The 26,678-nt window shown below is 41.7% G+C and overlaps 1 protein-coding gene across 3 annotated transcripts in view; it reads left to right on the plus strand.

The window, feature by feature from the left end:
• Positions 1-26,678, plus strand: part of VPS54 (VPS54 subunit of GARP complex) — a 76,918-nt gene that overhangs the window by 17,831 nt on the left and 32,409 nt on the right. For all 3 annotated transcript variants that reach the window (XM_005287210.5, XM_005287211.4, XM_065589705.1), the window contains 7 exons: positions 229-390; positions 1,428-1,669; positions 3,837-3,915; positions 6,076-6,110; positions 7,696-7,827; positions 10,765-11,150; positions 26,008-26,134. In XM_005287210.5, coding sequence (XP_005287267.2) covers positions 255-390; positions 1,428-1,669; positions 3,837-3,915; positions 6,076-6,110; positions 7,696-7,827; positions 10,765-11,150; positions 26,008-26,134 — 1,137 coding nt within the window. In that variant the 5' untranslated portion in view covers positions 229-254. The remainder of the gene's footprint in view (positions 1-228; positions 391-1,427; positions 1,670-3,836; positions 3,916-6,075; positions 6,111-7,695; positions 7,828-10,764; positions 11,151-26,007; positions 26,135-26,678) is intronic.

Below are 26,678 nucleotides of genomic sequence, written 5' to 3' on the forward strand. Positions count from 1 at the left end.
TAATGTGCTTGGGCATTTTTATGTACAATAGTTGTGTGTGTATAAAAATTAGCCCTTTCTTTGTATTTCAAATGTAAAATATTTTTCATACCATGGTTGAAAGATAACTAGTATTGTTTTAAACTGTTTAATTTTATGTAGGTGAGTTGTTAAATAAATGCCATTGTTATGATACAATCAGTAATCAGAGCTGCATTGAAGACTTTGTGTTTATTTTTTCTTTCTTAGCTTCTATCAAGTGGTGATTTTATGCAATGGCATCAAGCCACAGTTCTTCACCAGTGCCTCAGTCAAACAGCAGAGATGCTTTCTTTAAAAAGGAAATGGATTCTGCTAAACGCTTTCGACCTGTGCAATCACTGCCTGATGTATGTCCCAAGGAACCTACAGGTAATTTTGGCTTGTAAGGCAGATGAAAATACTGTTACAGTCAGTGTCCTGAAAATAGCTAACACAGTCCTCTTGTTTTCTGGATAATACTATGAAATAAAATGATGTATTTATAGGTAGAGTGGGATTCTACTTACTCCACCTCAAAAAACACCTCATTTTCTTTTTGGAGCACTGGAGATCTCCTGATTTCCACCTTGTTTATATCTCCACCTCACATTGAAGTAGGGTGACCAGATGTCCAGATTTTATAGGGACAGTCCTGAATTTTGGGTCTTTTTCTTATATAGGCTCCTATTACCCCCCACCCCCATCCCGATTTTTCACATTTGCTGTCTGATCACCCTACATGGAAGTCACCATCCTTATTATGAAGGAGAAGAGGATGAGACTTATTTCAGAGCCTGTGAAAGATCAGCCAGAATATAGTTGAGAGACAGGCAATTCTCACCCTGTGGGGCTAACTGCATTGCTTCTGTGACACTCCCCAATCCTTCTGATGTGGGGAGCAAGAGATCAAGATGGGTAACTGGACTCCCATAAGGCGGTTATGTGGTTGTATTGATAGCTGTCATATGGAATGCTGAAGGTAAGGGGTGTAAAGTGGGGGAAATAGTGGGATTTTGAGAATTCCCTAAAGAAACATGTGAGAACATTGACTGTAGTTCTAGGTTGGGGGATGCAGTAGTTCTTCAATTTAATATATTTAGTATATCAAGTCTACAGACTTCTATCTTTCAAAGGGTGCCTGAAGAATTAATTGATATTTGTGTAAAGATACTGAAAGAATATACCTCTAATTGCATGTTTAAAACTTGGTTTGTGCGATCTAAACACAAAAATGTGAGTGTGTTAGATTGTTGGGGAAGGGGATTGTGTGTCTTGGTATGCAATCCTTTCTGTAGATAATTCTAATGCTTTAGGTAAATAAAATTTTGAAATTTGTTGTTTGCTTCAAGAATTACATTGAGTTTACTATGAAAAAAGTGCTTTCAAGTTTTTGTCTTAATGGACTGTCTTATCTTTTGTGCTTATAGGTGATCCTAATAGTTTAGATGACAGCCCATCTCTAGTTGCAGATCAGCATAGATGGACAATTTATCATTCCAAAGTAAATCTCCCAGCGGCACTAAATGATCCTAGGTTAGCAAAAAGGGAATCCGATTTCTTTACAAAAACATGGGGACAGGACTTTGTGGACACAGAAGTCGCACCTTCATTCTACCTCCCACAGATCAACAAGGAAAATTTTGCATTATATCAACAGGAAATCATTCAGGTAAAGTACCAAAGTTAGGTACATTATGGGTTAAAAAAGAAACTTCAGAGCCATTTGAGTCTGACACCACTAACTGATTGTACCCATTAATAGTCCATCATATTATTACCTAATAACTACCTGTCTAGTTCTATGCTAGTTGACTCTTCTCTAGACCGTGGTATGGTGTGCTGTAAGTTCACCATTCTCAGCATTAAAAGCATTGTCTAAATTCTCTCTCCCTGCTATTTCATTATTTTTTAGTTCCTGAGTGCTATACTCTTGTTTTACATGTACAGACCTTATAATTGCTGTTCATCTTCGCTATTTCTCTTGGTTATTGAAAGCTTCACTAATTATTCTTAAAGGATTATTCAGTAGAATCATAGAATATCAGGGTTGAAAGGGACCTCAGGAGGTCATCTAGTCCAACCCCCTTCTCAAAGCAGGACTAATCCCCAGACAGATTTTTACCCCAGTTCCCTAAATGGCCCCCTCAAAGAACTGAACTCACAACCCTGGGTTTAGCAGGCCAATGCTCAAACCAATGAGCTATCCCTCATTACACTCTATAATGTTTAAAAAAAAAAAAATCCAGTCACCTGATCAAATGTAAAACATGACTAAATTGTTGCTAAGAATGTCTTTAAAATGGCCTATGTACAAAACACTTAAATATAAAATAATGAAGTAGGAAACAGACTATTGCCATCTGGTGAAAGCCAGAGCTGTTTTTAAGTTTTAAAAAAAGAACACAGCCTAAAAGAAGATGTGGAAATCTGCTGTGTTCTCTGTTTCTTTTAACTTTTGGCTGCTGTGAGGACCTGATCGTCAACGTTTCCTGCTGAGTGTAGTGCTTACTCTTGTGAATAGTCCCACTGAAGTCAATAGGACTATTTATGGTAGAGAGCACTATGCTTGGTTGCATTTGCAGGATCGGGCCCCAGAATGGCAGCCTTGAAGTGTTAGACAATTGTCCAGTTCTGATTAATGAACATTTTAAAGGTATTTTTAAATACTACCACCTATATATAATTTCCTTGTTTAATGTATGTGTTCAGATTAGGTGAATTATTCTGTATTCATGTTTCTGCAGGTTTTTTTAGTCATCTTTTCCCCTACAAATACATGTTATTTGGGTACAAGCTACAGAATTACAAGAGAGAGGGCTTTAATGCAGATGCAGGTTTAAAACAATCTATATTATTATTATTTATTTGTATTATTGTAGCACCTAGGAGCTCTAGTCATGGTCCAGGACCCCACTGCAGCAGTCACTGTGCAAACATAGAACAGAACATACTGAACAAACTTGGTTTAAGAGCCAATAACAAATATTGAAAATTTTCAGCATCATAAACCCTTAAAACACTTGTTTGGGGAGTATAAAAAGGTTTAACTGTTCTGCATCAAAATGGTAATAGTACTGGTAAAGTATGGGGGGAAGAATTGTTTTTAGAGCCATGTGTTTGTATAGCCAATATTTAAAAAATTAAATAAGCTGTTGCATTAAATTGAAATGTAACTATTTGATTGTGAAAATAAATAGCGTATTGGAAGGAGAGGCATGAGTTGCCCTTGAAAGAATTTCTGATGGACCTTGCAGCTGCTATGAAAAAATAATATCTGAAGAAGAGGACAATATAGAAGAGTCTTATAAAATATGGAACCCATGTTTAAGCTTTATAAGTAAAAATAGAAGCTTAACTTAACTAAATGAGGTGTAAAGTTTCACTGTGGTGCATATAAGTAAGATGGGGAAGGTCAGTAAAAGGATGTTTTTATTTTAGTGTAGGATAATTTGCAGATTAGACTGCAAATAAATAATGTCTGTAAGTGTGTTACTGCACTCAGTGGATATTTATATTTCATTTTGTGGGGAGGAGAATTTAGATCATACGTCTTCAATAGTTTCATTGTCTCCCTTTCGGTGATGTGAAATTAACAAAGAAATAATATGCCAACCAAATAACAAACAAGGATTTCAACCTCCAGAAGTCTGGCACCTTTCACATGCACTTAAAATTTTAAGCGGGAAAAAATTAGTTGTGAAGTTGTCAGAATTATTTGGCATAATGTAATATCTTAGATGGAAAATGTTCTGAATATTCCCTTTAATAGAAAAAAAGATTTTTTCATTATTGTATTAGTGTCAGACTAGTTCTTTAATATCTTTTCTCTTTTATAGAGAGAGAAGATTCATGAAAGATGCAAGAATATTTGTCCTCCTAAAGATACTTTCGACAGGACTCTCTTACATACTCATGGTAAACGCCTAGTCTTCTTTTACTTGTTAAAAAGTCATTTTCTTTTCTATAATAGATAATATAACAATTCTAATCATCTCCTTTTGTTGTTCCTAAGATATTACCTGCAGAAATAGCTGCTGGTGATTTATTTGTAATGATCACTGAAAATCCAGGTATGATTGGATAGAGACATTGTAGATCAAAAAACTAGTGATTCCTGTTCCTGAATTCTTCCTTGGCATTTCTGCATTCACAACTTGAAATTACATCCGTGACCCTTTTTCCTTTAACTTCCTCTTATTTAAAAAAAAAAAAGAAGAAAAAGAAACTAGATTATGCGATTGTGTTGAGTTTCTGGCTACTGTTCATGTTCTGAGTAATGAAGACTGACCCCCCCCAATGGAGAAGAAAAATTGGAATTTGTGACATTGTGGCATCCCTGACATATTGAAAGATCATCATTAGCAAAGGCTGCTTGCATGGTTCTTTTAATGGAGTCTGTAGCTGTAACAAGACTGTTTCTCCTGATATATTTTTGGCTTTGTAGTGAGGTATCTCAGGTGATCAAGGATTGGGAATAGGCAAAAAAAGCAGGCAGAGAAAGTATAATGGACAATCTGAAGTTAGCTTGTATTACTTCATTCTTTCAGTTTCCCATAAGAGAGTTTCACTGGCGAAGCACTGCTCATTGAGTGAAAGTTTGTCTGCATCCCCTGTTCCTAGTAATTACAGAATGCTTCCCTGTTTTCATTTACTCCATTGGATTCAGCTCGTCTTGTCAGGCTTTCTAATACCTCTATTACCAGTTTTTTTTCCTTTCCATGAAAAATGAAGTCCAACTTTTTTGTCTTTCATAGTTTAAATTCTTGAGAACTAACTCTTATATTTAGCTATGCTTTACCTTTGTCAGGACAGTAATCTCCTTCCTCTTTTAACTGCCCATAGTACTACACAGGGGATCTTGAAAGTGTAATATTATTGAACAATATCACAGCTTTTGAATGGATAGCCTTTATTGCAAATGAATACTGTATTTGTTAAAATGTCTGTTTAAGGACTGTATCTAGCCCCCAGAAGCACCCCAGAAGGCTTGAGTAAAAATAACTATCCTGAGGAAAGGTTGGTCTGCTATGCAAAGCCAAACCGGATAAAAATCTCTGCACCAGGGAGTTGGAGAGTGGTTTTGGGAGACCAGACCTTCGGTAAACTAGCTCCACCCACTGCAGCTCCCAGTGTTGGAGTTGCCTATCTTTCTCCAGTCCTAGAAAACGCAACCTGGGGTCTCTCAGCTATAAGAGTTGCTACAGCCTGAGACTGAGGCCAGAAGGCTGCGGGATGGTTCCTGGGCTGCGTTGTCTTTTGTGTTTAATAAAGTAACAACTCTGCAGGCGAGAGAGGTGCTGGAGATGGTAAAAGATCCCTTTCACCATGGTGGTTATGAGGGGAGGAGGGGACCCTCCAAGTGAGCTATGGACTTCTTATTTCATCTTCCTCCCTTTTTGACCTGATGGGACTCTGTACGCTCGGATTGAGCTCCTTTTATGTGACTGAATTAAAGTGGATGGAGCCTTAAGAGTGTGAAATCCTCCCACTTCCAAATGAGGCCAGGGCATAGAGCTCCAGTGCAGCTCTTCTCCTGTCCTGATTCTTTCCTTCCCTCTGCGACCACCCCTTATGACCATCACTTCAGCCTATGGACTGGAACAGTACTACCTCTGTGTCACTTGCACAGAGTGTTAGGGTCACTGAATCTGTGTGGATCCTGTGGTCCCTCCCCATCACCACCCTGTGTGTATCTGCCCTCTGGGTCTAACCCCATGTGACTTCTCCACCGGTGACCCCCCTAGGGAGCACCAATGGGAAGCTTAAGTGGTGCAGAGAGCCTTATGCTGGTCCTCACCAGCAAGATGAATTTCACCCTGAGTGAGTTGGAAGCACTGGGTTTCTTTTATAATATGAATAATACATTTATTTTTAAAGCAGTCAAACTTGGACACATCTGAGTGCTGCACAGAAACTGTAGCTAAATCCCAAAAAATTACAAAGGGCAACGAGGCCTTTAATTGCTGATTATTGAAATTAATTGTTTTAATACATTTGCTGATGATTGACTATAGAAGACTGCAATGAAGTCTTATATTTATCATGCTAGTTTACTTATATTTTATTTATTTTTAGATAAATCCAGGACAGATCTGGAACAAGTACCTAAGGTATGATTGCAGTACAGTATAGGCTTTATTAAGGAAAAATGTGCTTGTCAGATTTCTAGTGTAAGACTTAATAGTGTGTGTGTGCATATGTATGAAGGAGAACTATTTTAATAGGTATCCTCTGAGCCTCCTAAATTGTAGTAATGCACAAGGAACTTAGACAATGTAATCCAAATGGATAATCCTTAAATTTGTTGGCTGTTTTTGTCTCCTGAGCTGTATTTATTCTTTTAGCAGGTATTGAAGGTAAAACACAACTGCCATTATTTTCAGGCATAGAACCATGCATGAATAGACAACCACACTGCTTTCTACTGAAGCGTGGCCCTGGTCTGCTGGGTACATTTTCCAGAAAAGAAACTTCTGGGAGGAAGGAAGATTTGGGGGGCGAGAGGGAGAGTTTGATGCAAGTTTTTGAAGTTAATGTGTAGACCTGAGTCTATTACTATTTATTGTAGCACCTAGGAACCCCAGTTAAGGATTAGGGCCCCATTGTGTTAGGCACTGTACAGACAAGTTGCAAAGAAGACCATTCCTGCCCCAGTCAGTTCACAGTCTACATGACAGATTGGTTCTAACAGGTGGTCAAAACAGACAAACCTACATTCCATTTTATTCAAACTGAAAAAACTGTCCAGTTGATAAGTTAGTAGCAGGTAAATGGTTTAATGTTGATCCCTGTGCATGTCCTGAGGTGTAGCTAAAGTAGCTTTCACTGTAAAGTTTAAAGTTAAGGCCAAGGAACAGATGGTGCTTGATACTGATTTCTCGCTGTTGAATCCTTTGATGTCATATGTGATGCTTAGGGTGAACGGGAAGGAGATGGTTCAGTCCTCCTGGAAGTTCCAGGCATTATAGCCGTTTTAAGGAGTAAAACTAAGCCAGATGCAGATGCGTCGGAGATAGTGCTTCATTGAGAGGAACAGAAGCAGGGACAAAATTATGTGGCTTTTTGTGGCCAGAGTTGCTGCACTGTGCCTGGGGAGGTAGGCTTGGAGCTGTGCAGGGGTTGTGCACCACATCCTGTATTTTGCGGAGTCCAGTTCTGCAGGGGCTTTCAGGTGTGCTGTTCCCACAGTGGGAATCTAAGAGCCGGATTCAGTGAATTAATTGCAAGATGGATCCACCACCTGGAGGAAGCATTAGGAATGTGTAGCCTACTCCAACTTTAGGGATGGAGTACCAGCAATGGAGCATCTCCACTGCTGAAGAATGTCCCAAAGAAGGATTCATTCCTGTCCCATGGAGGACCTCCCCTGAGTACAGCTCAGGATTTGGGGCTTGGGCAGTTTGTACTTCTATACCATCAGGCTGTTTACTTGCAGATTCAGGAAGAGAACCCTGCACTTGGTCACATTCACTTCACAGCTGGAAAGTTGGTTCCAATCATAAGGGCTAGATTGATTATTTATTTATTTGTGTAAATGAAAATGTAGCTTTTAGAGAAACTGATGGCTAGGACCCCCAGAGGATATGTCAAACCTGGGTTTGTTTGTGTGCACTTTGTTTTAGAAGGGTGGGAAATAGTGACAAGGAAAGGAAAACAGAGACGAGAGAAAGATTTATTTATTTCTTTTTGTTTCAGATTTTTATGAAACCAGATTTTGCCTTGGAAGATTCCTTAACATTTAATGCCGTTTTACCATGGTCTCACTTTAATACTTCTGGAGGAAAAGGAAATCGTGATGCAGCTTCCTCAAAGTTGCTGCAAGAAAAGGTAAATCTCAATACAGTAAACTGTTATTCAGTGCACCTGTTCACTGATTACAAAGGAAACTGTTCTAGACAAGTCCACTGCCGCTGTTCTCTGAAAGTTACACGACACATTAATTTTACCGCCCAGATATTACTTCAATCAGGCTAAGAGTTTTTAGTAGATGCCAGTGGGGGCCACCTTTCTGAGAGGAGAATTTTTTTTAAATAAACGTATCTGCCAAGGGTAGGGCCAACAAATGACCATTGTTACATGCAATGTAAAGATATTCTAGTAGTAAGTACTAAAGCAATCAAAGAGGACAATCCTCATTAAGAACTTCTTTTGTGGCTGTTTTGAATATGAATAGTGATTGCAGGAAGAATGAGTGCATGGTGTGTATGTTGACAGTCCAGTAATGGTACAGCTTTCTCAAAACTTTCAGGAAAACCCCAGATTCAAGGCAGGGTGTGCTGTGCACTGCAAAGAAGTAGTAAACCTTCCTGGTAGCTTCCTGTTATCTTTCAGGCATCATACCATAGGTACTGCTTCCTTTTGCAGTTTCTATTGTAGCTGAATCACACACGCCCTGGGAGAACTGTAGAGCTCGATGGCAGAGTACTTCCATCCACATGAAAAATAGGGGTCTTTGGGCTAATCACACTCAGAATTGTCATTATTTTAAAAATTGTACATATGCAATGGAAAAAGAAAAAAAGCAGACACCTGTTTTGTTGGTATAAATACTCTTCAGAGCCTTCCAAAAGTTTAAAATCATTGTGATGTGTTTTTGTTTTTAATTTAAATATTTTCCCTCTTACGTGCAACAGCTTTTAGGAGCTTACCCTTAAGTCTGTAGGTGATGATTGGGGAAAAAACAGCATTAGCCTCTCTGTCACTAAGAAGTTCTTGCAACTCTGCCTTTCCTTAACCATGGCAGTGGACATGAAATTGCAACAAACTGTATAAGATGCCATTGAAGTGATTACTGTCTGACAATGAAACGTCAGTTTTAAGAATGCATGTAACTTGCAGAAAGTGGCTGGGCCAGGATTTTAGGCAGTTGGGCAGAAATGAAGCAGGAGTTCTAAGTTAAGAAGAGAGAAGCCTCTCTTGTGCTTCAGGGTTTTTTTTTCTCCTCAGTGCAACCAAAATAAGGACTAGCATAGTCTCTATCCACGTTTCCTTCCTGCAGCTTAACAGACTTGAAACACTAAAACAGGTATTAGAATATTAATGGGGCAGCTCTGATGCCTTCATTAATACCTTCTGATTCCTGGCTTTCTAATAATTTTGCTGCTCTGTTCATTACATGAGCCCCAAATCTTTTTAAGGCTCTGAGCCTACCTAGGCTCCATCTCATTATATCTGGTGTAGGTAAGATGCCTAGTTCCCCTCTCTGTAGTCACCCTCAGCTCAGGGAGCTGTTCCCAGGTGGGACTCAGAAAACCCAGTCTGGACCCATTGCTTGGAATTGAAACCCTCCAAATCCCCATGGCACTGTCTAGGTCAGTGGGCCTTTCCTATGGACATACTGCATTATGGTTGCTGGGTGGAAGGAATTTGTAAATAAGCCTATTGCACTTAGACCAAGATTTGCATAGTCCATTGAGACTGTAAATCCTAAATGAAATAGTTGTGAGAAGGAACAACGTTTTGGGGCTGATTTTTCAGAGCTGTTTAGCAGACACAGCTCCTGTTGAAGTCATTGTGATCTTCAGGTGTTCCGCACCTCTAAAAATCAGGCCATTTGGGTATTAGCATTCAGATGACGTATTCAGAACACCGAGTTGTTTCAATTTGAATAAAGTAGGGCCAGACCAGCAGATTGGTAACAGTGCAGCAAAGGAAATTAGAAATTCAGGTTCCAAACATGTACCCTGGAACTAGGCCTTGATTGAGGAGAAAGGGCTTTGCTTCACTAGATAGTGACTTCCACTGGCTGGCTGAAGGCAACTATGTCCAAGCCCACCTTCAGAGGGAACTTCTTTACAAAAGAGTGAGTTAAAGTGGATATCCTAGAGAACTCTGCCCTCTTTTGAACCCTCCCTCTCCCAACACTCCCCTTCCTCCTCAAGGAGCAGGAGCTACCTAGATCAGACCATCAGGCACAGACAAGTTTCATCCTGTTGGACGCAGGCGCCGACTTCTAAGTTTTCCCCGGGGGTGCTCTACTGCCGCTCTGCTCTGAGGTTCCGCCCTTGCTCTGCCCCTTCCCCTGAGGCCCCATCCTTGTCCTGCCTCTTCCTGCCCCTGCTCCATTCCCTCCCCTGTGGCCCCCTCCTTGTCCCACCTCTTCCCACCCCACTCCACCCCTTCCCTGAGACCCTCATCTGCTCACCGCTCTCCGCCCTCCCCCGAGCCCCAGCTGCCAATCAGCCTTTTGGTAGTGTGGCCGAACAGCTGTGGCTGGTGGGTCCTGAGCACCCTCTTTTTTTTTTCCATGGGTGCTCCAGCACCAGAGCACCCATGGAGTCGGCACCTATGTTGTTGGAGGTCCCCATCATGGTGTAGCAGCCTTAGTGCATGATAGAGTTCAGTACATGTGCTATTCTCATTTCCAGTACCAGCACACCCTCTCAACTAGTGGCTATAATGTAGGGGAGTTAATGTCTGACCTCTGAGATACAAAGCCTTGGGCAGGCTTGTTTAATTGCTTGCTTTTCTGCAAGCAGTACTTCGCAAGCATGATTTCACCAGGAAGGAGATGTACTAGCTCAACCTTCCCAATGCTTTTTGAACTCACTAACAAAACTGGGTAGTTATTCATTTGCCACCATGACAACAGCTTTGAATCCAGTGTTATAGTGACCACAGGCAGCTGATCATTATAGCACAAAGATATGTACTAGCAGAAATAATTTAAAATTATACCACAAAATGCATTTTAGTGCTTTTGTAGTGTGATCTATTTGCCAGGGGTTACTACATACGGTTGTTGTTTTTTCTCTCTCTCTCAAGCTGAGCCATTATCTGGATATTGTGGAAGTAAATATTGCTCATCAAATTTCTCTACGCTCGGAAGCATTTTTTCATGCAATGACCTCTCAGCATGAATTGCAGGACTACCTCAGGAAAACCTCCCAGGCTGTAAAAATACTTCGAGATAAAATTGCCCAAATTGATAAAGTAATGTGTGAAGGATCTCTTCAAGTTTTAAGACTATCACTCACCAGAAATAACTGTGTGAAAGCGTACAATAAACTGAAGTTAATGGCTACTGTACACCAAACGCAGCCTACAGTACAGCTGTTGTTGTCCACTTCTGAATTTGTTGGCGCATTGGACTTGATAGCAACAACGCAGGAGGTACTTCAGCAGGAACTTCAGGGCATTCACAGTTTCCGGTAGGTGACATTCACAAAACCATTGGAAATAATAAAATGAAGTATAAATCATGTTGAATAATGTCAAGCAGTTATATTATTCTAAGAACATAAGCCCATATTGGGTCAGGCCAAAGGTCCATATAGCCCAGTATCCTGTCTTCCGACAGTGGCCAATACCAGATGCCCCAGAGGGAATGAACAGAACAGGTAATCAAGTGATCCATTCCTTGTCACTCATTCCCAGCTTCTGGCAGACAGAGGCTAGGGACACCATCCCTGCCCATCCTGGCTAATAGCCATTGATGGACCTATCCTTCATGTACTTATCTAGCTCTTTTTTGAACCCTGTTATAGTCTTGGCCTTCACAATATTTTCTGGCAAAGAGTTCCGCAGACTGACTGTGCGTTGTGTGAACAAATACATCCTTTTGTTTGTTTTAAACCTGTTGCCTATTAATTTCATTTGGTGACCTCTAGTTCTTGTGGTATGAGAAGGAGTAAATAACACTTCCTTATTCACTTTCTCCACACCAATCATGATTTTATAGACCTCAATCATATCTCCCCTTAGCTGCCTCTTTTCCAAGCTGAAAAGTCCCAGTTTTATTAGTCTCTCCTCATATGGAAGCCATTCCATACCCCTAATAATTTTTGTTGCCCTTTTCTGAACCTTTTCCAATTCCAATATATCTTTTTTTGAGATGGGGCGGCCACATCTATATGCAAGATGTGGGCATACCATGGATTTATATAGAGGCAATATGATATTTTATGCCTTATTATCTATCCCTTTCTTAATGATTCCCAACATTCTGTTTGCTTTTTTGACTGCCGCTGCACATTGAGTGGATGTTTTCAGAGAACTCTCCACAATGACTCCAAGATCTCTCTCTTGAGTGGTAACAGCTAATTTAGACCCCATCATTTTATATGTATAGTTGGAATTATGTTTTCCAATATGCATTACTTTTCATTTATCAGCATTGAATTTCATCTGCCATTTTGTTGCCCAGTCACCCAGTTTTGAGAGATCCTTTTGTAGCTCTTCGCAGTCTGCCTGGGACTAAATTTTACATACTTAAACTGAATCTGCTCTTATTCCTGTTCGTTCTTGGGTAACACCATTTAAAAAAATACTATATAATTACTCAGTAGTGTAACCAATCAGTGGAGTCCATAAATGATTGGTGAGTGTATATTGGGGAGAAGGATGTTTTTAAGGCACTTGAATGTCTATATGCTTTATATTACATATTGGGGCCCCAATCAGAACAGAAGCTGCATTATACTGGGTGCTGTATGACATGCAGAGATATAATCTCTATCTTGACCTGCATAGGAAATGTCAATATAACATGATGCCTTTCAGAATATGACATGCCTAAAGAATATTTCCTATGATATATATGATAAATTAGTTCATCTAATAAAACTGTATAATGTACAAAGTTACCATTTTGGTGGAATATAACCAGAAATAATCTACACTAAATTTGTACTGAAATTCAGTAGTGTCAGCCAGAGTGCTGGGATTCTATATATTTTGAGTCATACCTTCATAGTTTTTCCTAATTATGCAGTTCCGGTATTTTGAGGTTTCTGGGTGTCTGATTTGCATAATAGCTATATGTTATTACTAAGGCTGTGAGTCTTTCATGGAAGTCACGGATTCCGGGACCTCCGGGACTTCCACGGCTGGTGCGGCTGACCCCAGGGCTGCCCGAGCAGTTGGGGTGACCCTGGAGCCAGCCACACCAGCCGCTGCTCTGGCGGTCCCAGGCAACTGGTCCCAGACGCTGCCCCAGAGCAATAGTACAGGAGCAGCAGCGGCACCCCAAGCCGCCCCGGCCCAGAGGAGCAGCAACGGGGCCCCAGGCTGCCCCCCACACCCAGGAGCAGCAACGGCGGCAGCAGGGCCCCAGGCTGCCCCCCACACCCAGGAGCAGCAGCGACCACTGGAGCACCTCCCCCACCTCAGCACCTAAGGTTTAGTTAAGAGATTTTTAGTAAAAGTCACAGCCATGACTTTTTGGTTATTGCCCTTGACTTTTACTAAAAATACCCGTGAGTAAATTGTAACCTTAGTTATTACTTAGTAACTGTACTCTGAATATGCAAAACTCTCTACTCTGGCTACTGTAATCCCTCAGCTCTGATTTGCTCCTCTACTCAGAATTTTTAAGATTTTTTGCTAGTAACAAAAATGGCTACCTCAGTAATTCCCTTCCAACTGATGCAGAAAAACTCATAACATTTACATAGAAGAGAAGAATGTGAAAAAAGAAAGAGAGTAGGGCTGTCAAACTACTGGAAGGGAAAGTGGTTTTTTAAAATGTGTTAGTTTAATTCCCCCACAGCGCTGGTAGGGCTGGGGGTGGTACAGCCACGCCGGAGGATTCCTAAATCCTGGTGTAGGGAAGTGCTGGAAGTAGGAGATAATGCTGCAGCCAGCACTTAATTTGGAATGAAAGAGGTGCCGGGACTCAAGCAATTTTTTTACATTCATAACTGATGTGCCAAGCGTACAGATGCCAGGGCTCAGCCCTGGCAAGCCCTGGTGCAAATTAGGCACTGACTGCGGCCCATAGGGCAGCCTGGGGGGGCTACCATCATTTGACCCCTGGTGCTGTCTAAACTACACTGGAGACCTCTCTAACCCCCAGAGCAGCCTAAGCTCAGGAAGGTTCAAAGGTGGCTTTTAAAGCCACAATAGCCCCCCCACCCCACCCCTTCCCCGCCACATACACACCTCAGTTGTGAGTTCTGTTCTGTACCTCTTAGAGTCACAGTGCATAATCTTATGCATAATCTCTGATTGGCATGCAAACATTTCACTGCGTACTAAGGAAAAACATGATGCCAAAAGACCAAAATCTTCAAGAAAACTCTATGATAGAAGCTAATTTTAAAAATCCACTCATCACACAAAGACTTCACCTTATTCACAGAGATACTGAATGGATGTTCCAATTTTGTCTTCAGCAACAAAGCTGCAACAGTCAAGTGAAACAAAATCAGCAAAGCAGGTTGACCTCTAATTGAGCTTAAACGAAGACTAACTTGTAAGCAGGTAGTAATGATTTTAAATAAACTTGTGGCTACTCTGGGATAGTGTCTCTTACAGCTCGTGGAGTTTGCCTCTTGTATTGGAGATCATCAATTTAAATTTAGCAGCATTGCAGAATAATTTGTTGTAAAACAATTAACAATACCCAAAGCAAACATACATAACAAAATGACTCTGCTTTTATAATGCTACATCCAGACAGCAGTCATGGAAACTGGCTTCTGGTTAGAACACAAAATAAAAGTTTCTTAACTCTGCCCTGTTAGAAGAGGGGCAGGGAAGGGACACCACAAGTATATAATCTGATGTGTTGAAAAACTAGTGTAATCTAATTTGGGGCCATGAGCATTTATATGTGTAATCATAATTGTATGGTTATTGTATGGCATTACAATAGGGCAAAATTGAGTTTGTGTGGATGCCTTAAATGTGCATTTCCAGACCTTGAAAAGTTTGAATTACTTTTAAGTGTAACCTTAACTCTAAATTTCCTGGGTTTATAAAGCTTGTTTTTTGTAATTTTTTTTTTTTACCCAAAATTACTGATATGTACTCTGAGCCTTAACACTGTCTTAACATGTTTTTTGGGGGAGGGCGGAGGGGAATTTTCGATAGTATTTTGTCTTTACTCATCTTTACTCAGTTTCTCTACATGTGTATAAATAATTTGCTATTTATACAGAGAGTACGTAGAAATGTCTGGAAAAATACATCTAGATTTAGAATAGGAAAATTTCGATGTCTGATGGTTACACCGTCCACATGTGATGTCATTCTCCCTTAATATTGGTGAGGTCATAGATCAGGGTTTTTTTTATTGCAGCATGTTTTTTATTGAGCTGTTTATCATTCTTGAATATCTGTTGAAGATGGAAGTGATTTCACTGTTAAGGTCCAGAGTGTGTCAGAAATAACAGTGAAGGTGATGTGCAGGTGGCTAAAAATGCTGGAAACTTCTCCGTTACCTGGCATTTCTGTTTTTGGGGTGTGTGGGTTGGTTATGCCCAGGGGTGCAAGTGGAATCCATTTCTTACCAGTACAGGGTGGGGGCCAGCACAGGGGACACGTGATCCTCCACGTGACTCCTCCCCGCCCCCAGCCCGGGGTCCCCACGCTCTCCTCGTCCCCTTACCTGGGGAGGGAGGGGCTCTGTCCTCCTGCAGCTGCGCCAGAGATTTCGGAATGGCAGAGGTAAAAGGAGCAGAACATGGGGCCATCGGGCAGCCCCACGCCCACAGCTCCTCTGGCATGACCCTACCACCCCAGCCCTTCCACACAGGGTCTCCTCCGTCTGTACAACAGCAGCCCTGTCGAAGGACAGGACTGGGGCTGGCACAGCCATGCTGGAGGAGCTGCCGGCCTGGGGCCGCTTGGTGGCCCCATGTTCTGCTCCTTTCCCCGCTGTGGTTCCCAGGAGAGCTGTGCGGCTGTACCGCCCCCAGTCCCGGACCCCCAGCCCTGTCCTCCAGCGGGGCTTCTGCTGTACAGACAGAGGAGACCCTGTATGGAAGGACTGGGTACAGCTACGCCGGAGGAGCTGTGGTCGTGGGACCACCCATCAGTCACACGTTCTGCTATTCCTGTGTCTTTCCGGTACGTTGTACTGGCTATAAATACCTTGCTGTTGCGCCATACCAGACCGGACCGCCCTACTGGCACTGCTGGTTATGCCCTGATTCGGCCTTAACTGGCATTAAATGAAGGCTTTGGCTATGGTAATTTACACAGGTAAAGACATGAAATTTTTTTTAGGGCTGTTGATTAATCGCAGTTAACTCACACGATGAACTCAAAAAAATTAATCACGATTAAAAAAGTTACTGTATATACTCGTTCATAAGCCAAATATTTTGGGTAAAAAAGTGACGCATCAAAGAGCGGGGGTCGGCTTATAAATGGGTCTACACCAAAATTTGGTGATTTTAAACTCTATGGAATCATTGAATTGAATATCGAATACAGGGATCGGCAACCTTTGGCCCGCGGCCCGCCAGGGTGCTTACCCTGGCGGGCCAGACTGGTTTGTTTACCTGCCACGTCTGCAGGTTCGGCCGATCGCGGCTCCCAATGGCCGCGGTTCACCGCTCCAAGCCAATGGGGGCGGCGGGAAGTGGCGGCCAGCACATCCCTTGACCCACACCGCCCCCATTGGCCTGGAGCGGCAAACCGCAGCCAAGGGGAGCCGCGATTGGCCAAACCTGCAGACGTGGCAGGTAAACAAACCAGTCTGGTCCGCCAGGGTAAGCACCCTGGTGAGCCGCGTGCCAAAGGTTGCCGATCTCTGATCTAGTACATTGTCGTTTTGTTTACCTGGAGCATCTACAGGCATGGAGCCCCTCAGCTCCATGTGGCTGCGGTTTGCCATTCCCAGCCAATGGCACAGGGAGCTGAGGGGCTCCATGCCTGCAGACACTCCAAGCAAACAAAACGTCCCGACCCGCCAGCGGCTTACCCTGACGGTCTGGGAGCCAAAGTTTTCCAAACCCTGATATATAGGGTTGGCTTATGAGAAGGTCATATGGTTTTTGCTACTTTTACCTATCCATTTTGGGGGGGGTCAGCTTTTATAAACAAACGGGCTAATGAACGAGTATATACGGTAATTGCAGTTAATCGCACTGTAAAACAGTAGAATACCAATTGAAATTTATTAAATATTTTGGATGTTTTTCTGCATTTTCAACTATATTGATTTCTATTACAACACAGAAAACAAAGTGTACACTGCTCACTTTATATTATTTTTTATTACAAATATTTGCACTGTAAAAATGATAAAAGAAATAGTATTTTTCAATTCACCTCATACAAGTACCATAATGCAATCTCTTTATCGTGAAAGTGTAACTTACAAATGTAGAAATTTTTTTTGTTACATAACTACACTCAAAAACAAAACAATGTAAAACTTTAGAGCCTACAAGTCCACTCAGTCCTACTTCTTGTCCAGCCAATCCCTAAGACAAATAAGTTTGTTTACATTGACAGGAGATACTGCTGCCTGCTTACAATGTCACCTAAAAGTGAGAACGGGCATTCACATGGCACTTTGGTAGCCGGTGTTGCAAGGTATTTATGTGCCAGATATGCTAAACATTCGTATGCCCCTTCATGCTTTGGCCACCATTCCAGAGGACATGCTCCCATGCTGATGATACTCGTTTAAAAAAAAATGCATTAATTAAATTTGTTACTGAACTCCTTTGTGGGAGAATTGTATGTCTCCTGTTCTGTTTTACCCGCATTCTGCCATATATTTCAAGTTATAGCAGTCTCAGATGGTGACCAAGCACATGTTCGTTTTAAGAACAAAGAAGAACAGGAGTACTTGTGGCACCTTAGAGACTAACAAATTTATTAGAGCATAAGCTTTCGTGGACTACAGCCCACTTCTTCGGATGCATATAGAATGGAACATATATTGAGGAGATATATATACACACATACAGAGAGCATAAACAGGTGGGAGTTGTCTTACCAACTCTGAGAGGCCAATTAATTAAGAGAAAAAAAACTTTTGAAGTGATAATCAAGCTAGCCGAGTACAGACAGTTTGATAATAAGTGTGAGAGTACTTACAAGGGGAGATAGTCAATGTCTGTAATGGCTCAGCCATTCCCAGTCCTTATTCAAACCGGAGTTGATTGTGTCTAGTTTGCATATCAATTCTAGCTCACCAGTCTCTCTTTGGAGTCTGTTTTTGAAGTTTTTCTGTTGTAATATAGCCACCCGCAGGTCTGTCACTGAATGACCAGACAGGTTAAAGTGTTCTCCCACTGGTTTTTGAGTATTTTGATTCCTGATGTCAGATTTGTGTCCATTAATTCTTTTGCGTAGAGACTGTCCGGTTTGGCCAATGTACATGGCAGAGGGGCATTGCTGGCACATGATGGCATATATCACATTGGTAGATGTGCAGGTGAACGAGCCCCTGATGGTATGGCTGATGTGATTAGGTCCTATGATGATGTCACTTGAATAGATATGTGGACAGAGTTGGCATCGGGGTTTGTTACAAGGATAGGTTCCTGGGTTAGTGGTTTTGTTCAGTGATGTGTGGTTGCTGGTGAGTATTTGCTTTAGGTTGGGGGGTTGTCTGTAAGCGAGGACAGGTCTGTCTCCCAAGATCTGTGAGAGTAAAGGATCATCTTTCAGGATAGGTTGTAGATCTCTGATGATGCGCTGGAGAGGTTTTAGTTGGGGGCTGAAGGTGACAGCTAGTGGTGTTCTGTTATTTTCTTTGTTGGGCCTGTCTTGTAGGAGGTGACTTCTGGGTACTCGTCTGGCTCTGTCAATCTGTTTTTTCACTTCAGCAGGTGGGTATTGTAGTTTTAAGAATGCTTGATAGAGATCTTGTAGGTGCTTGTCTCTATCCGAGGGATTGGAGCAAATGCGGTTATATCTTAGAGCTTGGCTGTAGACAATGGATCGTGTGGTGTGTCCTGGATGGAAGCTGGAGGCATGTAGGTAAGTGTAGCGGTCAGTTGGTTTCCGGTATAGGGTGGTATTGATGTGACCATCGCTTATTAGCACAGTAGTGTCCAGGAAATGGACCGCTTGTGTGGATTGATCTAGGCTGAGGTTGATGGTGGGATGGAAATTATTGAAATCATGGTGAAATTCCTCAAGGGCTTCTTTTCCATGGGTCCAGATGATGAAGATGTCATCAATGTAGCGCAAGTAGAGTAGGGGCGTTAGGGGACGAGAGCTAAGGAAGCGTTGTTCTAAGTCAGCCATAAAAATGTTGGCATAGTGTGGGGCCATGCGGGTACCCATAGCAGTGCCGCTGACTTGAAGGTATATATTGTCCCCAAATGTGAAATAGTTGTGGGTGAGGACAAAATCACAAAGTTCAGCCACCAGGTTAGCTGTGACATTATCAGGGATACTGTTCCTGATAGCTTGTAGTCCATCTTTGTGTGGAATATTGGTGTAGAGGGCTTCTACGTCCATAGTGGCCAGGATGGTGTTTTCTGGAAGATCACCGATGGATTGTAGTTTCCTCAGGAAGTCAGTGGTATCTCGAAGATAGCTGGGAGTGCTGGTAGCGTAGGGTCTGAGGACAGAGTCTACATAACCAGACAAGCCTGATGTTAGGGTGCCAATGCCTGAGATGATGGGGCGTCCAGGATATCCAGGTTTATGGATCTTGGGTAGCAAATAGAATACCCCTGGTCGGGGTTCTAGGCATGTGTCTGTACGGATTTGTTCCTGTGCTTTGTCAGGGAGTTTTTTTAGCAGATGGTGTAGTTTCTTTAGGTAATCCTCAGTGGGATCAGAGGATAATGGCCTGTAGAATGTGGTGTTAGAGAGCTGTCTAGCAGCCTCCTGGTCATATTCCAATTTATTCATGATGACGACAGCACCTCCTTTGTCAGCCTTTTTGATTATGATGTCAGGGTTGTTTCTGAGGCTGTAGATGGCGTTGTGTTCAGCATGGCTGAGGTTATGTGGCAAGTGATGTTGCTTTTCCAGAATTTCAGCCTTTGCACGTCGACGGAAGCAATCTATGTAGAAATCCAGTCTGTTGTTTCGACCGTCCGGAGGAGTCCATGCAGAATCCTTTTTTTTGTAGTGCTGGTAGGGAGGATTCTGTGGGTTAGTATGCTGTTCAGAGGTATGTTGGAAATATTCTTTGAGTCGGAGACGTCGAAAGTAGGATTCTAGGTCACCGCAGAACTGTATCATATTCATGGGTCTGGAGGGACAAAAGGAGAGGCCCCGAGATAGGACAGACTCTTCTGCTGGGCTAAGAGTATAGCTGGAAAGATTAACAATATTGCTGGGTGGGTTAAGGGAACTACTGTTGTGGCTGCTTGTGGCATGTAGCAGTTTAGATAGTTTAGTGTCCTTTTTCCTTTGTAGAGAGGCAAAGTTTGTCTTGTAAATGGCTTGTCTAGTTTTTGTAAAGTCTATCCATGAGGAAGTTTGTGTGGAAGGTTGGTTTCTTATGAGGGTATCCAGTTCTGAGAGCTCATTCTTAATCTTTCCCTGTTTGCTGTATAGGATGCTGATCAGGTGGTTTCGCAGTTTCTTTGAGAGTGTGTGACACAGTCTCTCAGCATAGTCTGTGTGATATGTAGATTGTAATGGATTTTTTACCTTTAGTCCTTTTGGTATGATGTCCATCTGCTTGCATTTGGAAAGGAAGATGATGTCTGTCTGTATCTGTACGAGTTTTTACAGTTTCACAGCAGATTTGACAAAATGCAAACAAGGTACCAATGTGAGATTTCTAAAAATAGCTACAGCACACAACTCAAGGTTTAAGAATCTGAAGTGCTGTCCAAAATCTGAGAGGGACGAGGTGTGGAGCATACTCAGATGATGAAAATGAACATGCGTCGGTCCTCTCTGCTTTGGATCGTTATTGAGCAGAACCCGTCATCAGCATGGACGCATGTCCTCTGGAATGGTGGTTGAAGCATGAGGGGACATATGAATCTTTAGTGCATCTGGCATGTAAATATCTTGTGACGCTGGCTAAACAGTTCCATGTGAATGCCTGTTCTCACTTTCAGGTGACATTGTAAATAAGCATTCAGCATTATCTCCTGCAAATTGTAACCAAACTTGTTTGTCTGAATGATTGACTGAAGTAGGACTGAGTGGACGTGTAGGATCTCAAGTTTTACATTGTTTTATTTTTGAATGTAGTTATTTTTTGTACATAATTCTACATTTGTAAGTTCAACTTTCATGATAGAGATTGCACTATAGTACTTGTATTAGGTGAATTGAAAAATACTATTTCTTTTGTTTTTTACAGTGCAAATATTTGTAATAAAAATAAATATAAAGTGAGCACTGTACACTTTGTATTCTGTGTTGTAATTGAAATCAATATATTTGAAAATGTTGAACACATCCAAAAATATTTAAATAAATGATATTCTATTATTGTTTAACAGTGCGATTAATCGCGATTAATGTTTTTAATCGTTTGACAGCCCTAGTTTTTATTTTTAGATAAGGGAAATACAATAGATCTGATATACCTGAATTTCAGTAAAGCATTTGACATGGTACCACATGGGAAATTTTAGTTATATTAGAGAAGATGGGGTATAGTACAAGAATTGTAGGATGGAAGGACAGTCAGGGTCCAGACATCCCAAGGGGAGAACAGAAAGTTTAACCCCAAAATAAGCAGTTAAACCAACTGATTGCATAATGTGTTATTGTACTTAAAAATATATCAGAGGAAGTCCGTTATGAAAGCTTGCAGTGTTCTGAATTTGATGGTCATTAGAGATATGTATACAGACCATGGTTATGATTTTATGTAATTGTGCATATAGAAATGTCAGCTCCACCTCAGAACAGAGCAGCGAGCTGTCAGGCAGGGAGGGACACCTCCCAAGCCAATTGTTTATACAAAACCAACTTCAAGTAACTATTCATTGGCCAGGCCAAGAAAGGACAATGGTAGACCATTAGAATTAATGAAAAGATATTGAAATGACTCAAAATTGAAAAGAACATCCTGGTTCCTGAGCATTAAGTCAAGAGGGAATTTCCCTGCTCTGAATAACCATGAGTCACCATGGACTGAGGCTATGTCTACACTACAAATTACTTCAGAATAATGTACGTCACTCAGGGGTGTGAATAATTCACACCCTTAAGCAACTTAAGTTATACCAACCTAAACGCCTGTGTGGACAGTGCTATGTGGGTGGGAGAACTTCTCCCACTGGCATAGCTACCGCCTCTTACAGAGGCAGGAGTTATTTTCGGCTTAGAGTGTCTTCACCAGAAGTGCTACAGCGGCGCACCTGCATTGGTGCAGTAGTATAGACAGCCTGCTGTAGTGTAGACAGCCTAAGAGAAGTGGAAGAGGGGTGACAGAACCCTGAGGTACAGCCTGGAACTGTGGGACCACTGTGCTCCCTTAATTCTCCAGCCTCAGCTGTCTCTTACAATGCTATGCTAGTGACAAGCAGCAAACCCCTCCAGGTGCTGTTATCACTCAGCCAACAACATGCAGAGACATACCCAGCTAAACTGTCCGAGCCACTCATGAACTGTACACGGGGAGACACCAGCAAATTCCACTCAGACCCAGCCTTGCAGCCGAGAAATGTACCATCTTAAACTGCTCAAGACCCTCTTAAATAATGCAAGCTCGTTAATTAGTTTGCCACTTCATCAAAGGATAGTGGACGTGCACCAGCCTTTGTAATCTGAGCAGATCCCCAAGTGCTTAGGACACACTCACCGGTTAAGATTAAACATTAAAATAAGTTTATTCACTACAGAAAGATAGATTTTAATGATTACAAGGGGCAGGCATAAAGGTCAGAGATGGTTACATAAGAAAAAAAAGTAAATGCATTCTAAATCCTAAATTTTATCAGACTAAGCAAGAATTGAATCAAGCATTTTTTTGGCACCCTGCTAGGCGTTGTAAGCAGTTCATAGTTCTTAATGAAGTGGCTGAATTCCCTGCTCAACCTGGGACCAACCTGCCCAGTTCAGTGTCTCCCCCCCCCCCCCCCCCCAAACATTCTTGTTGCCTTCAGAGTAGGTGGGGGAGGAGAGAGAGGTGGACTCATGATGCCACTGTCCCTTATTTTATACACTCAGTTCATGTGCCTGGGAAAATACTGGCTCAAACATGGAGTCAAGTATCAAATATCCTGAGGCCTTGCTGAATCACGCAGTTAAGCAATCCCCATTGGGTGGCGCTCGAGCAACTGTCTCTTATTGAATTGTAAATCTCTTGTTTACAATTCCCCTGGTGGTCAATGGTTGGGGATGGTCGCTCAACACCTGTCTAGGTGTGGGTCATCTCCTTTGTTGCCACTGGAGAGCTAGCTGTGAGCGTCTCCCAGACTGACAACATATTTCAATAAGAACCATAGAACAAAATCTCATAACTCCATATACAGTGATGACATACATGTTTTGACAGAACAATAAGTTTCAGGAAATCATGACTTTTCATATGATACCTTACAAGGCATTCTTTGTACAAAATATCATAACCATATACATGTGAATATGGGGGTTACAGGGTGCTATTTTGAGGTACAGTATGTCATGGGGGTGGGGGAGGAAAAAGCCTTTTAAAAGCAGGCTTGGAACAGATTTTTTTTTATCCAGAATCTGGGGGACAGTCTCTAGGTGGGAAGGTGACTGTGAATGCTGAATTTCCCCTGTAGCTAGGGAGTACTCTGGGATATGATTTTAAGGCGATCGGTAGCTCTTATTAGACAAGGGCTTTTATCTAATATGCAAGTGTAAAACCTGAGGTTGTGTCTTTGTGGAGTTTTTTGGTATAACTTGTATGTGTGTGGTATAACTTACTCTCCCATCTTTGAATCTATGGTTTTTCTAGTAAATAACCTTTTTATTTTTATCCCAAGCAGGTCTCTATTGTGCAAACTGTGTGGAATGTGTATGTCAAAGTATGCTGGTATCTGTGGGGGCTGGTTTCAAGACTTCAGGGGGTGACAAAACAGACGGGAGAAGTCTGAGGGTCTGGCAGTTTAGAACTCAGGCAGAACATATTTGGGGAGACTTCGGACTGGAGGGCTGTTGGTGTCAAGCTTTAGAGAGTAACGGGGCTTATAAGAGCTGGAGTGACACCTTATTCTTGTGGGTTGGCTACTGGTTGCAGGGATCTGAAGCATAGCTGCACAGCACAAAGGCCCCAGTGTTATAGGGCAGGTGGTGACAGAATTCCTTACTGGTCTGGGCGGACCCCAAAACATCATAGGTGGGTAAGGAACTGGCTAAAGGGGAGATGGCAACGGATTGTGCTGAAAGGTGAACTATCGGACTGGCTGGATGTTACTAGTGGAGTTATTCAAGGGTCAGTCTTTGGACCAATCTTTTTCAATAATTGTATTAATGAACTTGGCATAAAAAGTAGGAATATGCTAATGAAATTTGCTGATGATGCAAAGTTGGGAGGCATCATCCATACAGAGGAGGATCTGAATATCATACAGGAAGAACTACATGACCTTGAAGACTGGAGTGACAGAAATGGGATTAAATTTAATAATACAGAGTGCAGGGTCATGCAGTTGGGATCTGATAATAAGCATTTCTGCTATAAACAGGGGGCTCAGAGGAGGAGAGGTACCTGAATGTGCTGGTGACTATGACTATGAGCCATCAATGTGATGTGGCTGTGAAAAAAGGCAAATGTAGTTGTTTACAGGACGCATTGGGTGAGGCATTTCCAGCAGAAAGAGAGAAGTATTAATGCCATTCTACAAGGCACTGCTAGGACCTCATTTGGAATACTGCATACAGTTCTGGTCACCCATGTTCAAGAAAGATGAATTCAAACTGGAACAGGTTCAGAGAAGAGCTACTAGGATGAATAAGGGAATGCAGTGTCTGTCTTTTGAGAGGAGACTGAAAGAGCTTGGTGTGCTTAGCCACTCAAAACCCAGGCTGAGAGGGGCTATGATTGTTTTCTTTAAATACATTGGGGATAAACACCAAGAGGGTGAAGAGCTATTTAAACTAAAGGACAGTGTTGGCGTAAGAACAAATTGGTATAAATTGGCCATGAACAAATTCAGGATGGAAATTAGAAGGTTTCTAACCATCAGAGAGGTGAGATTTTCGGAACCCCCCCCCCCCCATTAGGAGCCATTAGGGGTCAAACAATTAGTTTTAAGAGAGCTGGACAAGATTGAGCGGGATTGTATGATGGGGTTGCCTGTGATGGTGGGGCACAGGGCTCTGGAGCCCTGGGGGTCTCTTCTGGTTCATATCTGATTATCTTAAATCTCATGCTTCATGGCTTCAGCTGGTCACCTGCAGGGGTCAGGAGGGAGGGGTTATTTGCTTCTTATGAAACATCAGAGATGGCTACAGCTGGAAGTGGAACCTGGGGTGGACCTGTTTTCTTAGGTGGAATAGGGCATCCTCTCTCAGGTGCTTGGCTGGTTGGTACTTGCTCATGTGCTCAGGGTCTCCCAATTCAGATTGGCAGTGATCTTTTTTGCCTTCCTTTGCAGCACAAGGTGCAGATCACTTTGCCAGGATCAGTTAGGTATACCTCAAATAATCAATTCCCTGCCATTGTGTGGGCCTTGGCCATTGGTGCACCTCAGTCCCTCCTGTTCTCTGCCTCTGGCACATAATAGTTTAGTCTCCAGGGGGCTGATCTAATTCCGATTGTTGGGCTTAGTGTGCAACTGCTGGGTGGTGTTGGTGGCCTGTGACATACAGAAAGTCAGGCCACACGATCTGGTGGTCCCTTCAGGTCTTAAACTCTGATGCTGTTTATAGAAGCACTATAATAGTGGCAGCTTGAAAACCCTTGTACTCTCTGAAAGCCACTCTGTCTCTGAAAGCTATTTCTATAGCTCACGTGTATGAATTTACTCTTCCATGTTTGTATGAACTACTTAAATGTTTGAAATTAATGCACTTCAAGACCGAATGCTTGAGGCACTGGAATAACAGTGAAACAATCTTTCTTCCTTAAAGACCAAGACCTTGATACTAAGTATCCTCAACTTCTGTTAGCTTCAGTGGGAGATTGAGGTGGTCAGCACTTCATAGGATGAAACCCCAAAGGGGCTCTTATCTCCTTTGATGCAAATTCTTAACCTCCATTATATTATTTATTTTTTGCTTCAAGGGGAAAATACACACTCAAATGCACCATTTCAGTTAGTCTAAAACATTAAAGTGTTGAACCTAACATTAAACCTGAGTTGATTGCATAGAAATTATTCACTGTGTGGCTGTTTTCCTTGGTCTTGAACTAATAATTAATTTGCAGGTTTTTCTGATTATTTAGCTTATAGCTCAGTCATTGTTTTTCTTAAACAGGCATCTTGGATCACAGCTTTGTGAGTTAGAAAAACTCATAGATAAAATGATGATTGCAGAGTTTTCTACTTATGCTCGTAGTGATTTAAATCGACCATTTGAAGAGGACTGTCAGATTCTAGAAGAGGTACGTTTCTTATAGAAAGTGGAAGCCATCTGACTAGTATAACATTTTTCATCTTCAGAGCACTTTATAAGTACTGTACTAACATTCATCCTTTCATTGCCACTATTGCAACATTCATTTTATATCATTTTTCTTTTAGTTCGAATTTCTTCTTACCCTTTTTTTGTTTTTAATGATAACATTTTCCTGTTTCTTGTACCTAAATCCACAGAATTTTAGTCTAATCACGTTTTTCCTTTAAAAATAAATCAATTTATTGATTTTTTTAAAATGTTGGCAGTTATTAGTTCTTACCCATGATACAACTGAATGTGTAACTCTTGAAATAGTACAGAAAAGCATGTGTTCTCATACCTTGTAGTTAGTGAAAATACAGTAAGCAGTGAATAGATGATCATGTATATTATTCTCATTCTATCTTCCTTATGATTTTATCTTGCTTATGGATACTTGTTCGAAACATATTGCTTGCTGCAAGTTTAGTGACAGAGCTGTAAAATATTTTTTGCATTGTGTATTCTTAATTTATTTTTAAGGCCTTTGA

This window comes from Chrysemys picta, chromosome 3 (assembly GCF_011386835.1).
Source record: "Chrysemys picta bellii isolate R12L10 chromosome 3, ASM1138683v2, whole genome shotgun sequence".
Lineage (NCBI taxonomy): Eukaryota > Metazoa > Chordata > Testudines > Emydidae > Chrysemys > Chrysemys picta.